Source organism: Stigmatopora nigra, chromosome 1, assembly GCF_051989575.1.
Source record: "Stigmatopora nigra isolate UIUO_SnigA chromosome 1, RoL_Snig_1.1, whole genome shotgun sequence".
NCBI lineage: Eukaryota > Metazoa > Chordata > Actinopteri > Syngnathiformes > Syngnathidae > Stigmatopora > Stigmatopora nigra.
Window position 1 is genome coordinate 5,638,451 of NC_135508.1, and position 16,586 is coordinate 5,655,036.

The 16,586-nt window shown below is 36.1% G+C and overlaps 1 protein-coding gene across 4 annotated transcripts in view; it reads left to right on the forward strand.

The window, feature by feature from the left end:
- Positions 1 to 16,586, forward strand: part of LOC144203487 (neural cell adhesion molecule L1-like protein) — a 55,538-nt gene that overhangs the window by 8,526 nt on the left and 30,426 nt on the right. For 3 of the 4 annotated variants that reach the window (XM_077726960.1, XM_077726978.1, XM_077726987.1), the window contains exons 2-16: positions 2,111 to 2,294; positions 4,787 to 4,959; positions 6,687 to 6,795; positions 6,891 to 7,084; positions 7,186 to 7,308; positions 9,872 to 10,042; positions 10,382 to 10,420; positions 10,614 to 10,719; positions 10,814 to 10,995; positions 11,115 to 11,249; positions 12,502 to 12,642; positions 13,445 to 13,556; positions 15,201 to 15,367; positions 15,546 to 15,711; positions 15,781 to 15,905. In XM_077726960.1, the coding sequence (XP_077583086.1) occupies positions 4,878 to 4,959; positions 6,687 to 6,795; positions 6,891 to 7,084; positions 7,186 to 7,308; positions 9,872 to 10,042; positions 10,382 to 10,420; positions 10,614 to 10,719; positions 10,814 to 10,995; positions 11,115 to 11,249; positions 12,502 to 12,642; positions 13,445 to 13,556; positions 15,201 to 15,367; positions 15,546 to 15,711; positions 15,781 to 15,905 (1,852 nt within the window). In that variant the 5' untranslated portion in view covers positions 2,111 to 2,294; positions 4,787 to 4,877. Of the gene's footprint in view, positions 1 to 2,070; positions 2,295 to 4,786; positions 4,960 to 6,686; positions 6,796 to 6,890; positions 7,085 to 7,185; positions 7,309 to 9,871; positions 10,043 to 10,381; positions 10,421 to 10,613; positions 10,720 to 10,813; positions 10,996 to 11,114; positions 11,250 to 12,501; positions 12,643 to 13,444; positions 13,557 to 15,200; positions 15,368 to 15,545; positions 15,712 to 15,780; positions 15,906 to 16,586 lie in introns of those variants that run through there. The other variant, XM_077726969.1, reaches the window with a different exon arrangement.

The following is a 16,586-nucleotide window of genomic DNA, read 5'->3' on the forward strand; positions in this document are numbered from 1 at the left end:
TATAGTCATCAATTAGTTGACTCATGTTCAAAACTCGATCGTTACTGTTGCTAAAGTCTGCTACCAATTACTCTTTTGATAGTCATCTAATCACAGATGGCTACATTGCTCATCATGCAGCTTGGTGTTTGTGTAGGCATGCCTCTGTAACATTTAAAGCTAATTAAGATGGAGAGCAGGTTTTTCACTCTAAAATGTCAATGCCAAATTTAAACTTTTGGTCCTAACCAACAGGCTCTCTAGCCCTGATACAGATTTAATGTGATTATGCTTATAGACATGGCATATTTACAGCATTTATTTATTGTGAATCCAGGCTGTACTATACTATGCAGCTACAGCATCTGGATTGCTGTGATTTTCCTTTTCATTCACTTGGCAACAAGTCCGATTCTTTACTTTTGGCACACTAGTGACTTTTCTTGCTATTTAACAGATTGTATTCACTTTTTCTGTTTATCGTGCTGCGTTTTTTTGCATCGCAGATGGAAACTTGTCTTTTGACATGATGTCAAAGAAGCCTGTTTGGATGTAAGTTGTCCCGCAGGTTGGATGGGCTTCACTGTGACTTGTTGTCTTTGTGTTTAAAGCAGTTATGCACACCGCAGTTAGCAACATGAGTTTTTGAAGTGATAATAATTATCTGTCCACTTATTGGTAATTATTTCAAGATGAAAATAGTGCGCAATACCTAATAGAGCCATTATGTGTTATGTTGAATATGAAACAATGAATAGAGTTCTAGTATTTTATTCAGCTCTAACACTCCAATGCAACATCTATTTGTGGTATTTTGTCATTATGGCGTTGCATTCACAATTTATAATGTGGAACTTATATTCCGCTTTTTGCTTAAATGCTCACCCACTTGCATTTACTGGTCATTGTGTTATATTGTCAGATTTCTCATGGTGGGAACTTCCGACTGAATTGGCAAGTCGCCATTGAATTATTTTGAGATGTCGCCTCTCAAAAGAGAATAAATTCTTCGAATTTTGCTGAAAAACAAGTTTAGCCTTGATTCTCAGATGGTAGTTATAGGTTTTCCCTGCATCCGTATATATTTATTCTTTCCTACTTGTGAACTCCTGGTGATTTTTTATTACCTACAAGCAATATTTTTAAGGTACTTTTGGATGATAAATTTGAAATGATGATATGAGCTTGGTTAGGAATCATTACATAAAAACAGATTTTTATGTTATACAGTGTTCCCTCGCTACTTTGCGGTTCAACTACCACGGACTCAGAGCTTCGCAGATTTTTTGGGGAAAAAAAATACAAATATTACATTGAAACAACACATTTTAGAGTTTTTTTTTGTTATAACATAAATTTCACTCTCTCTACCCGTATTCTATATGGTGTACTGTATACAGGGGGTAAAAATATAATAATATAATAAATAAATAAATAAAATAAAAAATTGAATTAAATTCAAATTAAGCATATTTGAAGGGGAATCCCTACTTCGCGGAAATTCACTTATCGCAGGTGGTCCCGGTCCCCATTAACCGCGATAACCGAGGGAACACTGTAACCCACAAGTAATTCTGAGTTTATACCAAAATATAATAGATAATATAATAGATAGAAATTCAACAATTGAAATTGTAGTTCCTATTAGGACAACAAAATGTTTGTGTTTTTACGCAAAAAAAAAAAACATTAGAAACAAAGTAGTGGGTAAAAACAAAAGTATTTCTATTTTAAGCATGAGCTCCCATTCCTCCAGTTACACACTATATACAAGTAGCCCGGAGCAGGTCAAGGCAAAGAGCGTTCCCTTGACAAAAGCTTCAATCTTCAAAAAGAATAAACTCTGTGCTCCTTTCAATGGAGCTCTGACACATTGCATTGAAATCATGCGTATGGTGTAAATGGGTGTGCATAGTTTGTGGAAGGCATGATGGAGGGATCAGGACGACAACAACACAAAAAAAAAAAACAAGCGAGAGACATGCTTGTACTTCCTCTTTCATGGTCTCGGCAAACCCCCGCAGTGCAGTCTTTGCCCCAGACATTGTCAAAGGCTTAAATAGTCTCTTTTGCCAAGCGAGAGGCTTTGGCAACATATGTCACTTGAGCGACTCTTCTGTCACCCCTTTAGGGCACTTTTGTGGAGGGGTAAGAAGGGGAGGCGTGTTCAAGAGGGCAGGCCTGAGTTGAAGCAGGAAGGACATGTCAGATGTATCACTTCAGAGAGAAGAGTTGGAGTTCTCGCCTCTTGGTGCTTTCTATGGAATTGTAGCAGTTTTCAATGCACATGAAGATGTAAAATGACTCAAGGATTAGTAAGTACTTCTTACAAGTCTTTGCACACTTTTTTTAAACAGCTTCTATCTCCATTTAACAAAAAAATATCTGTTCATTTAAAGAAAACCTTGTGAGGGACAAAAAGCATGCAACAAGTAGCTCATACACTTTTTTTCTTAAAGCAGATTGTGTGTTGACAAAGATTAAGTGTGTACTATAGCAGCCTCAGCCTCTGCTACTTTTTATGCTCTGGCTTAGGAAGTACAATCCCTAAGACGTTAAGGCTATGATCTGCCATGTGTTCAGGTTTTGGAATTGTCTAAAAGTAAGATTTAGTTTTCTGTTTAATTGACTTTGACGACTACTATAGTGTAAAGTTGCAGCTTCATACACTCTCATGTGAATAACAAGTAATTATGTCAGGCCACAAAAGTATTCAGGACTGCAATTACTGTGTTTGCACACACGAGTGGCATGTGCCTGGTTGTATTTGATACTGTGTTGTTGTGATTGACACACGTTTAAAGGGGTCTAACCTCTAGACTAGTGACAATAACAGTTGCGGCCTTTCTGCAAGCACCCTGTTGGCTTTCCAGGCATTGAATCATTTCTTACTAGTGTAATGACTATGCAGGGCCTATCCAAAAGCCATGTGTAGGGTTTAATAAGACCATACACTTCACAGTCGTGGATGACTGTGACTGAAAGCAATCCACAACATTGTTCAGCGAGAAAATGTGTTTTAGCAACACCATTGTGACCCATGAGGCTATAAACCCAAATTCCACCAACATCTTTGTTTACCAAGATAATGACCAAAAAAGTCTATATAGTATATAATGCATTCTCAATTTGTTTAATTGATACTACATTCAAACAGCTTAATCTTTAATCGAGTCGACACCAATTACGATATTACCCTGCCTTACTAAGAAGTGGGAACACATGCCCACTCGCGTCTTAGTCCTGCACAGTCATTGTTTGACATCTGAGCCCTTCATTCTTGTGATTGCGGAATTATCTGCGGGGCGAAGCCATTTGCACTGCCAAAGATGCCACTGCACATTCAGTGTTGTGGGAACTAATCCGTGAAACGCCGGTGGTCTTAAGCCAATTTATAGGCTGATACTTGGATCTAGCTACTGTAGCAGACCAGTTGGGTTTGCTGTCATCATGCCATGCCACCAGACAGACAGCCAAGAAAAATAGGTTGCGACAAGCCTTTGCTGTGTTGTCAAACAACATCATAACAATGGGAAAAGTCATGGATTTATTTTTTTCCTATTAAGGCCATGTTTACATGAATGTAACTATATATTTTTTTTAAGATTTGGAGCTTGGACCCTCTGAAAAACAAATGGATTAGTGGTTTGTAAATTAGATTAGATTAGATTAGAACTTTATTTCATCCCGTATTCGGGAAATTTCCTTGTTTACTCAGTTGTCTTACATTGCCCAGAATTTGAACAAGAATCAGTTCTCCATCGCTACAAACCTTGTGAATTTATTTTAGTGTTCGCGCTCTGACTTAGTGTTTTATTATTTAACATCACTGTCTTGAGGTGGAATTGTCATTTTCTTTAAGTTCTCTATTGTTAGATCTACCACAAAGGAGAAATTTGCAGGATTATATATAACTCAACAATTTTTCTCACTTTTAATACAAAGACTTGTGGCAAGGCAGAAGAACCTATTAAATTTTGGTACAAATTCAGAGAAATGTCAAGGGAAGTATTTTAACACTTTTAATTAATTAGTGTGGTGGCATCATGTAAATTACAAGGGATTTGAGACATTTTATTTAGTACACACACTTTGTAACACACATGAAAGTCCTAATATTCCACAGCATTTCCTGACTTTTTTTCAATGAAACAAGAAAGACCAGTTTGGCCTTGACAGAAGTTTGTGTTTTAGTAAATAACGCCTACAATTCATTACTTTATGGTAAATGGCTAAAAAAAAAATCAACTGATCTAGCACTCCTTGCTATTATACATGCTTGACACTCATCCTTTGAATCTTTTGCGTGTTTTTGACTCATTGTCATAAAACAGGTATTCTCATTCAATTGATTTTCAAGGTATTTAAGTCACATATTTTGTATGATGCTGATTTCTGCTATTTCATTTGGTTCATTTTTATGAAATTGAGTAATGTGCAATTTCAATAACGTCCTGACAAGTAATCCCATTTTTCATTTCTCAAAGTACACATTGATAAAGGGCATCTTTATTTCCCCGAGGCAAAGCTTATTTGAAAAATCAACTGTAGAAAGAAAGTAAAATAGATCTTCAATAGGATTTTCAGTAAAGAAGCTCTGCAAGGTATGGATGACTTCATTAACTTTGAATGGCATTTAAGGGTAATAAAATTTTATTTGGTATTCTCTATTTATCTGGGAGGTTCATCTAATACTACATTTGATCACAACAGGTGCTTATAATGCTTTCATCTAAATAAATAAATAAATAAATAAATGACCTTTTCTTTGCATACCATGACCATGTTTTTAAATGTCAATCTGCAGGTCTGTTGTGCCTTACAAAGTCCAAGGATTGCCAATTGATCTTTCACAACACATATTCCTTAACTCTCTTTCCATTGGTCAACGGAGGGGGATGAGGCTGGCAGGTAGTCTCCAGCTTGTCCTTCTGCTGGCCCTGAGCACTAAGGCCAAAGACCTCAATATCCCTCCAGAAGGTAGGCAAGTTATTAGAAAGCAGCACGACACCATTATTGGAAATACATTAGGTAGACTCTTGGTGGTCCATCAGACCTAGAAATACCTTTCTTGCTGGCCTAAGCAGCACAAGGGGCAATCGTTTTATTAAATTGTTCTATAAAATGTTTCTTATTTATTGCCAACGCATTTCTTAGTGCCATAAAAGCTAATAGCAGGAGATTGTTGTGAAAACTGGCTAACTTCAAATGAGTAGATCAATAGGAGCCCTAAAGAGTTGAAGGCCTTGTAGGGGTGTACAATTTTGTCTCTAGTGTCTTTGGAAAGAGGGTGACCCGGTGATGGAGTGGTTAGCAATTTGGACTCACATTGGGGGACTTGGGTTCAAATCCAGGTTGGTCCACCTGTGTGGGTGTTCTCATCCGGGTCTGTGTGGGTTTTCTCCTGGTACTCTAGTTTATGGGGTGGACAGGTTTATTTATGCAGCTAACGATATTAAACAGGAGGATCTGATTCTGGATAATACATTGAGTGGAAGTGGAATTTTAATGTACTCGGACGTTTGGTCGCCGGTCTTTTGGTCCCTTTTGGTCGCCGGTCAAATAGTGACAGAGAGTTTACTGTTGAAACCAGCTCTCCAACTTATATCCATGAGAGAGTGTTTAATATCTAAGAGAGAGAGAGTTTATCAACTAAGAGAGATTTTAATATCTAAGTACTGTTTGATATCTAAGTACATTTGACCGGCGACCAAAAGGGACCAAAAGACCGGCGACCAAACGTCCGGTCGCGAATTTTAAAGGCGGACTAGCAGGTCTTTAAGGATGAGAATTTTATCTTATAGACAGGTGTTCAAATATTATTTTGCAGCTGAATGACAAAGGTAAACTGTTAAAAAGGCACATTGTGCACATTGGATTTTTCTTTTAAGATGATCTCTCTCTCTGGACATTCACCCACGATAAAAATGTCAGCCCCCTCTATGATTTTTAAGTGGGGGAACTTGCAATATAGTTACAGCTCACAGAAATAACTAGGGTTTGAAAACAATAAATGAACGTAGTTATGGTTTCTTATTGTGAATATTTGGAAAGCATTTTTCTACAGCTTGACAGAAAATATATGGATACATAGATATTTCATATTTGCTTGCTAAATGTTTCTTGAAAGCACGGCTTTTGTCATTTTAATCTGCTCCTTGAAATTCCGCTTGATTTTGTATGAAAGCCATTGAAACATTCCTATTCTTAGCAATCGTACACGAATCGGGGCCAAGGACATAGCAGTTGACTGCTGGTATCAATTGTTAATCCTCTTCAAATACTCCTATTTCAGTTAGTTCCTTTAAAATAAAAAAAAGCGAAAAAAGAATAAACTCATGCAAAATCAACACATAGAAACTCTACAATTGCACAAGCACAATTGCACACGTGAATCTCAAATGATTGTAATGTAATGAAATGAATTTTAGGCTTGACAGTTTTAAATAGTGACTTCATTTCCTAGTAAAAACACTTTCCAAATATACAGCCAGCTACTGCCTTTAAATTAATCAGGAAAAACTTGCTATTATAAAACAGTAATGACGAAAGTTTAGTGTGTCATACAGAGGTCAATCTTTGTTCAGGCATTGTTTGCCAAAAAGCTCTCTATTGGTTTTCAATAGTTCGCTGTATCAATAGTTAATTCTCTATATAACGGGTCTATGTTAATCTTGACATTGTGTGTTCATGCCTTCTAATGACAGTGGAGCAGCTTCCTACAATTCTATTTTACACTGCTGGGCCTATTATTGCCCTTCCTTCTGACAATAATGTGACTATGAGATGTGAAGCAAGTGGAAACCCTGCTCCAGAGTAAGTGACAATATGTTTATGCTCATACTAATAAAAACTGTAAACAGCTGTAGAATGTTCAATTCACTAACCTGCGTTATGTTCGGCATGAGCAGATACAGATGGACAAAAGATGACCTGGACTTTATTCCTCCCCAGCCTACCACAATCAGAAGTGACAAACTTGCCACAGATGGTACTTTTGTACTTCAAAACAAAAGCCTTGCCCGATTTCAGGGTAAATATCGATGCTATGCTTCCAACAAGCTGGGAACTGCTATGACAGAGACCATTGAGCTTATAGTACCAAGTAAGTAACCTTCACTATAAAAGCTCAGCAGTTCTTATCAACCACAGTCAAATGCCTATGAGGATATATTGTTAATTGCATTTTCTTCACCCTTTCATAAGGTATGCCAAGATTCCCAAAGGATATAATTGAACCAATTGTTGTTGAGGAAGGAGAACCTTTTGTCCTGCATTGTAATCCTCCAGATGGCGTCCCCCCAAAGAAGATCCATTGGATGTCCATTGGTAAGGTCAGAATTGACTTCATACTGACTTGACTGAAATTTATGACAACAAACTCTATCATATTTTTTGCTTATTATGTTACCATGAATTGTCCATTCTTTCCCATTTGTTTATGTGTAATGGTACTATATAGATGTATCCATAATGCTTTTAGCTGTCAGAGTATTGGTGCACTTCAAATTGTAATATGAGTAAATGGAAGGTACAGTGTTTTTTCGGTTATCGCGGTTGATGGGGACCGGGACCACCCGCGATAAGTGAATTTCCACAAAGTAGGGATTCCCCTTCAAAAATGCTTAATTTGAATTTAATTCAACAAAAAAAATGTTAATTTAAAAAAAAAAATAATAATAATTTTTTTATTATTATTTTTTTTTACCCCCCTCTATACAGTACACCATATAGAATACGGATAGAGAGAGTGAAATTCATGTTATAACAAAAAAAACTGTAAAATATGTTGTTTCAATGTAATATTTGTATTTTTTTCCCCCAAAAAATCCGCAAAGCTCTGATCCGCGGTAGCTGAACCGTGAAGTAGCGAGGGAACACTGTATTTTCCTAGAGAGTTTGATTTCACTTCAAACTACAATTATATGATGATATTCTGCTTTTTTATTTTCTTCTTTTGATAGTTCTAATAAATACGGTATTAGTAAAATATGAAAATGGTCATTGTAAGCCACCACTTTTTCTGTTGGGGGCACACTGATAAATGACACTAAGAAAATAGCAGTGATATAATTGGCTACTCCCGAGAAAGCTTTTAATTGGTTTGAGTAGCAGCCTTTCATGGTATATTCCTAATTTAACACAGAAAATTTAGTTCATGCTCAGAGTTGTCTGAATGTTGATTTTTATTTGAATAAGCCTATATTTAGAGAAGTAGATGGAAACTTGACCATTTAACCTAAGTTGATGAAAATAAGTAGTGGTTGCCTTATTTGCAACTGCGACAGTGTCCACTCTTCTGGGAACATTTTTACAAGTTGCTCCAGTCCTCCATCTCTATTGTATTTTATTGGGGGCCTTCCAATCTCAAGTTAAACGAGCATACCTTTGTAAAACTACATTGTATATGTACTGGAAGTAGAATACAACCTTCTGTAAACTGTTCCAACCAAGTTGGCTGGATCTAATTACTTAAAATACCAAAGTAGCTTGAAATTTTAACGATATTCCTTAGCAACTTTCAAACTCTTCTTTTTTTGAAGGAAAGAAATATGCTCATCTTTGTGCCAGTCTTACAATTTCTGACAAAACAAAATGATTTGTTGAGCAAAAGGTGACCTCTGTCTTTCCCATAGAGGACTGAGTTAAGTTTCTTTCTCTTGAAACACCCTCAAAAAGACGATAGAAAGCCAGAACTCAAAAGAAGTGCTCACTGTGTTCTTGTTTTATATATGGCCCAAATGCATAAGAATAAATGCACAGTTCTTCTCCCAAGTGCTGTGGAACATAACTCTGTACTCAAAGTGTTTTATGAGTTTGCCTTGTGTATTGACTTAGGCAATGACTTAAGGCTATGCCTTAAATGAGACTGTAAGTGAAGCTTCACTGACCCGAGACATAAATAATAGGTTGCTGAAAATCGGCACACATGGGTATAGGAGTTCACTGGGTCTATTCAAGTCAGTGTATTTGAAACGGCATTGTACAAAATTCCCAAATACAATGGCAAAAATAATGGGCTATGCTTTGCGTCAACAGTAAAAACAAGTCGGTGTTACTTAAATTCAGATCTTTAAGGCAATGCAGTTCCCACACACTTTGTTAATGACTGAATGAACCACAATTTCCCAAAAATTTGCCTGAAAAAATATCTTTTTGATTGTCTAATTGAGATCGAGGGTTCACTTCACACCGGGTTCCGACCTTTCTTGTGTGTTTGCGTGTTCTCCCCAAGCCTTCATGGGTGTTCCTCTCAAAAACAACTTAACATGTATATTAGTGTTGATAGATCAGTCCAAGTTGTTCCTACATGTAAGGGTTGTTTGTCTGGTTATGCCTTGGGATTGGCGGGAAACCAGTTCAAGGTGTACAAACAGGATTTAAAAGAGCTTTTTCAAAGTATTGCAATATATTTATGTGTATGTGTTTGGACTTGTTCAGAGACAGGTTTTTACTCCACATCCATCTTCAGAACACAGGGATTTCCTTTCTCTGTGTTAGTAAGGGCATAAGGTTAAGTTCCACTTCATTCATGCATGTAGGTACCATTAACCTAGTGACCATAGTATTAATACCGCTGGAGAAACAATGTTTCTTGAGGTTAGAGGTCAATGGGACCTGACGCATGGTACAAGTTTCAAATATCAAGATGCACGATTTTTAGACTAACAGATTTTTTTATTAAGAATAAATAAAACTGTGAATTTTATGATACAGATTTGTATTGACAACGCAGGAATGATTCTATTGCCAATTGTCAGTTTGTTTGTTTATAAAATACTTCACTCCTGCGAGCAACCTTTCCCTCGTGGAGAAAATATATCAATGCTAGATATATAAGATATAGTTTTGGTGCAGGCAGTCACTAACAGAAACGCACACTATTTTACAGGTCTTCAGCATATTGAGCAGGATGAGAGGGTTTCCATGGGCACTGATGGCAGCCTCTACTTCGCACATGCCTTACAGAAAGACACTCGTCAAGACTACGGATGCTTTGCTGACTTTTTACGCATACGCACAATCGTCCATAAGGCAGCTATGGCAGTTCAAGTTGAGCCACGTAGGTTTATTGATGTTTAAGTCAAGCCATGTAGACTTATTGACGTAGAATCTAAAACTGTACTAAAGGAGACTTGATGCCTAAAATAGTTCATACTTTTTTTAAAAATTGTGTTCAAACTGCCTTTCTACACAAGACACAAGTTTTTTTTTTGCTGGTATTTTAATTGCCTGCATGTTGATGTTTTTTTTTTTTGTTTAACTATGCATACCAAAACTCAGGGCTTGTCCTGTCTAGTTTTCTGTAGACAGGCTGTAGGAAAATATATGGGTGTTTACTTGTCATAGTAAGTAAAGCTACCATGTACTTTCCTTACAATGTTTTTTATTTCCATTGCAGGGACGACAGAGTATGATTCTGCTGACAAAAGTGATACCAGTATGTGAAGCCCCCTCACACCTTCCCCATTTTCATTTATTCAAGCTATAAAAATATATAGAAAATATCTAATGTTGAAAAAATATGTGATTAAAAATACTATAAAGTCCAACTGGAAGTTGCTAATAGATTTTGTTGATATAACCACGAACATGAATTATGTATAAAAGTAAGGGATGACTTTTGATGACAGGCCCCCCTGTGAGGACCCCTGTTCTTCTATTGCCCTCTGGTGTTCAGACAGAGAAAGTACTTTTGAAAGGAGCAGAACTTCAACTTGAGTGTCTACCTGGAGGATAGTAAGTACTATATTGTACTAGAAGTTCTGACACAGTTAACTCTATATATGCCCACATTGAGTGCTCATAATATGGAAATATCTTATTTTTGTAGTCCCACTCCAAAGGTAAAATGGATGAAGATGGGAGACAAGCTTACACCTCGAGCAACATTTGACAACTTTGGAAAATTATTGAGCATAGTTGCAATTGAGGAAAGTGATGAAGGCAAATATATGTGCTTAGCCAAGAACAACTTTGGACAGGCTGTCCACTACTTTGATGTAATAGTCGAAGGTTGGTAAACATCAGATGTTCATTATGCATGAAGGCACTTTTAGTTTGACCCTTTGCAAAGGATGACAATTGATTTTGCACACAACAAACACCGCGTTTCTTTTCATAACATCTCCCAGAGTCTCCGAAGTGGCTGACAGAGCCGCCTCACAGTCAGTTAACTGTGATCGGCTCTGATGTGCACATCAAGTGCTCGGTCAGCGGTAAACCACAGCCTGACATAATGTGGAGAAAGAATGGACACATTTTTGAAGGTGGGTGACGGGACTATATTGTTTACTGTTTGCACACAGTCTTTTGTGGCAAGTGTGGTTTTCAAGACAACAAGCAAGCATCCCTGTTAAATGTCTTCCAAAGGATTGGATTTTTTTTTTTACAGAGCATGACACAATCTATTCATGTGGGAAACTTTGAGGGCCTTCTACGCCTTCAGAGAGACAAAAAGAAAACTGTACAGACTCAGTTATCTCAGTTGTTTGCTATTTTACATCGGACCCGTTAAATTATATTAAATTGATTATTGATTGGACTATATATATATTTATTTATATATATGTATATATATATATATATATATATATATATATATATATATATATATATATATATATATATATATATATATATATATATATATATATATATATATATATATATATATATATATATATATATATATATATATATATATATATATATATATATATATATATATATATATATATATATATATATATATATATACATATATATACATACATATATATATATATATATATATATATATATATATATATATATATATATATACATATATATACATACATATATATATATATATATATATATATATATATACATATATATATATATATATATATATATATATATATATATATATATATATATATATATATATATATATATATATATATATATATATATATATATATATATATATATATATATATATATATATATATATAAATTAATCAAATCTCTGATTTATAATTAATGTTAGAGAGATAATAATTTTATTGAAAATGTAAGTGTAACCTTTAAAAAAAAAATCCAGCTGGACTCAGCCAAATTATCCTTATTTTTTCTGTCTTTTTCTTTTGTTTTTAAATAAATCAAGCCATTTTAAACCTTCAAGAAATGAGCGATTTAATATTTTAGTGTACAAAATCACTCATCCTGCTTTCTGCTATGATCAAGCCCACCAGAGAAACCAAATGCAATGAATTAAATTGAAAAATTCCACCTGAACAGTCCAACATCCAGTGGCACAAGAAACAGATATTTTGGGGGGAGTCAAACAAATATTTTCACCAGTTTTTTATATTGTATTGGTAACAATGTACAAATACTTTAATCCTTGGAATGTGTTTAAAATTGTGACTATTGGTGTAAATATTAAGATAAAAAGAAATATTAGATGTCATTGAGAATGATTTTTCCAAGCCAATTGAAAAAAAATAAAAATAATTTAATTTGTTTTTCCAGATGACCCCCTGAACAACAAACGGGTGCTTGATGACACAATCATCATACATAATGCCATGCCAGATGATAGTGGTGTCTACCAGTGTGAAGCAACCAACAGGCATGGCGTTATTCTAGGCAACATAAAAATCATGATCATGAGTAAGTAAGCTTGTATGGAGATATCGGCTTGCTAGTAGAACATGTGCTGCCGCTGGCAACGCAATTCGTCTTGTTTATAGGGTCGGGATTCAAACCTGCAGCGTGGCCATAGAGCAATAGAGCACGGCAAAAGCCCAGACTAGCACCCTGGCTGCTTGCAATCTCTCTTGAATGTGCGCACTCATCATACATGATTGATTCAGATTGAAAAGAATTGGCTGTCTAAGAAAAAAAAAAGGGTAGAGGAAAGTTTTCACACGCTGACACAAATGAACACAGCAAGACCACAAAACTTTGTTATTTTGGTGGTTTTGAGTGCATGTTTTAATCTGGTGCAAACCATCCTTAGGGGTAGGGTACCTATGGCTCGGGAGCCATATGTGGCGCTTTTGATGAATGTGTATATGGTTCTCCGCTAACCTGTGTGGTAAAATATGGTTATCGCTGGTGAGAGACCTAAGTCCCGAATGCACCAATGGGAGCGTCACGCTGGAACTGTGGCGCCGACATGATCTCTAGCGCCTTTTTAATGATAAATTTTCTTCATTGAACTCATCTACATGCATACTCTCATTGATACTCATTGATTAGCAACAGCTCAAAATGTTCTCAAAAGAATTCAGACACTTTTTTTTAATTTCGAAGTTGTGAAATGATTAATAATTGCACACATTTTAATGTATTTTTACTTGTAAATTCTTTGTATGACTCAAGGAATAATGTTTGAAAAAATGAATTGTTTATGGCTCTCTTCGTCAAAAAGGTTCCCGACCCATGCTCTAATTGTTCCATTCACATACAGATATGGCTCCTCTAATCCTGACCCAGGACTACCAGGAGTATGCAATAATAGTTGACAAGGATCTTACAATGAACTGTAGTGCCTTTGGCTCACCAGCTCCAACCATTTCCTGGTAAGACATTTCGGAGAATTCACCCAGAGGAACGTGTCGCATAATGTAGCGTTTTTTTTTTTTCCTTATCCCGGGCGTTTTAGTAAAGAAAAAACACCAGCGAGTGAGTAGAAAATGTGTGACTTCTAAGTGTGAGTCAACTATTCAATTCATACTGCTTCAGGTGTTCACGCTACACAGGCTTCTATTTGTTTAATGAGATTATCCTCTTGCCATCCTCAAAATTGGGACTAATTAGATACTACTTTAATCAGCATTAAAGCCCTTCTTCAATTTCAGTTTGTCATGATACACTTTTTCGTAATATTAGTTTGGGTCAGGGGATGCGCTACTTTAAAATTGTATTGAAGGAAACTGGAGTACCTGGAGAAAACCCGGCACAGGTGACCGACCTGGATTTAAACATAGGTCCCCCACTGTGAGGCCGACACACTAACCTAGCAATGGGCAAACTACGGCCCGCGGGCCACATACGGCCCATTAGGCTTTTTAATCCGGCCTGCCGACGTTGTCCAATTTTTTTTTACCCCAACATGACGCCATCATGCGGAAGCCAGTAGCTCTGTCCACTCTTTTTTGTTTTTCGTGTTTTACAGCCCTTCCATCTTTTTTAAATTACATTTTAAAATTTCTTAATACATTCCATTTTACTTTACTTTGTACTTATACTTTTTACTTTGATGATGAGTGATGAGTATGTTAATATTTTAGTCTTTTTTTCTGTTTTTGTTTCAAATGTACTGTTAACGGATGCAGTTTTTTTATATGTATCGTATATTGTGCTGACCCGGCCCGTCTGTCAAATTTTTAAAGCCAATGTGGCCTCCGGGCCGAAAAGTTAGCCCACATGGATTGTTGGTAATCATTAATGAATTGTTGCTAACAAATTGGACTTGTTCAGTTGACATGCAACTAAATGAGAGCTTCTGACTATGTAAATATAATGGGATCCTATAGATATTTGTGAATATGTAGTAATTTTATTCCAAAATCCCCCTTATCGGTTCCATTTCAGTATTTTGGTCGCCACCATTTTAAAATTTACTAACAGCACATCGGTCTTGCAGGAATAGTTTGGGCATCTTGTTTGGGATTCAAAATCCTGCCAGTGCCACAGAAACACAGATTGAGATCACCCCAAAAGGGAGATCAAACATTCTCTTCATCCATCTATTTTCTATTTATTCTGTCTTCATTTGGGTGCCAATTCCCATGGACATTTGAGAGTGTGTTATATACAGTAGAGATATAACCTTTGACAAAATACCATCTTGAAAACAGAGATAATTTATGAGCTTCAACAAGCCTATTTTGGAATGCATTTAGGTAAACTTAGGGATTGTTGACTGTGACACATGTCAAATGTGAAAATGGATAAAAGTACTTAATTGACAGCACAATAATGGCGGTAAAAAAGGGAAAGAATGCATGAAGGACGTCTTTACACTTTCGTAGTTACAAGAGCTCACTATTTTCTGTGATTTTTTTATTCGCAAAGTGGCTCTGTATGAATGTTCCATTCAAACAAAGAGACAACATGGTACTGTGAATGCTGTAAAATATTGCTTTTAATTTAGTTCTGCTTTTTAAGACCTGACTGTAAGAAATGCAGCAGTTACTGAAAACCTTGTCTCTCTCTCTCAGGGCCAAAGATGAGACTCCAGAAACTATTGAGAGAGAAAGATTTGTTACCCTTCAAAATGGGTCGTTAAGAATTTCCAATGTGGAGAAAAAAGACAGCGGTGAATACGTCTGTGTTGCCGATAACAGTGAGGGCAAGTCGTCTATCACGGCTGTGCTGGCAGTAAAAGGTATCAACAAGAAAATAAAGAAATTGCCTAAACACCAAAGAACAAGATTGTTGTAATGAACACAAAAACAAATGATGTCAAATAAATGGCTGTCTATTTCTTAAATTGAACGTAGTAGGTTTCTATGATGCTTGTTTGTTTTCCTTCACTAATCTTACAATAATCCTTCTGTTGTTAGACCCCACACAAATTATAAACGGACCTCAGGACATGCAAGTCATCAGTGGGACTACAGCCCAGTTGATGTGTCAGGCTGAGTATGATAAAAGTCTTGAAGACTCACTTGAAGTATTTTGGATAAAGGATGGAAAAAGAATGACTCTTTCTACAGAGCAAGGTTCCAGGTTGGTGGATAAAATACTTCTTCTTTATTGTGTACAAACCATAACTTAATCAAAGGTGTTATTGTTCAGGTACTTTGTGGGTGATGGAATGCTTCAGATAATGAACGTGAACCTGAGCGATGAGGGTGTATATACATGTATGGCCAGGACTCGTTTAGATGAAGCCAATATTGCTGCATTTCTCACAGTGCTTGGTAAGGTATTTTATACATGTTTTGTACTGTAGTACTCATATAGTATGCTTTGATGGAACTAAGAATACCGTATTTTCACGACTATAAGGCACACTTAAAAGTCTTAAATTTTCTCCAAAATAGACAGGGCGCCTTATAATCCAGTGCGCCTTATATATGGAAAAAATGTGGCATTCATTGAGGGTGCGCCTTATAATGCGATGCGCCTTATAATGTGGTGCGCCTTATATATGGAAAATACGGTATTAGCTTCTACAGTCAAGTTTGAAATAGAATAAGGCTGGAAAACAACAAAATCTATACTGACACTGATAAACGCAAACAATATATTGAATAAACAATAGTACTTCAACCAATAGTGGTCTCCACGCAGAATAAAAACAAAAAATCCTAAAAAAAAAAGTACTGTATTTTCACCACTATAAGGCGCACTTAAGTCTTAGATTTTTCTCCAAAATAGACAGGGCGCCTTATAATCCAGTGCGCCTTATATATGGAAAAAAATAAAATGTGCCATTCAATGAGGGTGCGCCTTATAATCCAGTGCGCCTTATAGTCGTGAAAATACGGTACCTTGAAAGAAATACCTCTAGATGGTGCTGTTTTTGTCTCTCGTGTATTTAGTAGCATTTGATATTTCATACGGAGAAGTGATTTAATTGTGCAGTTAATTTTTGTAAT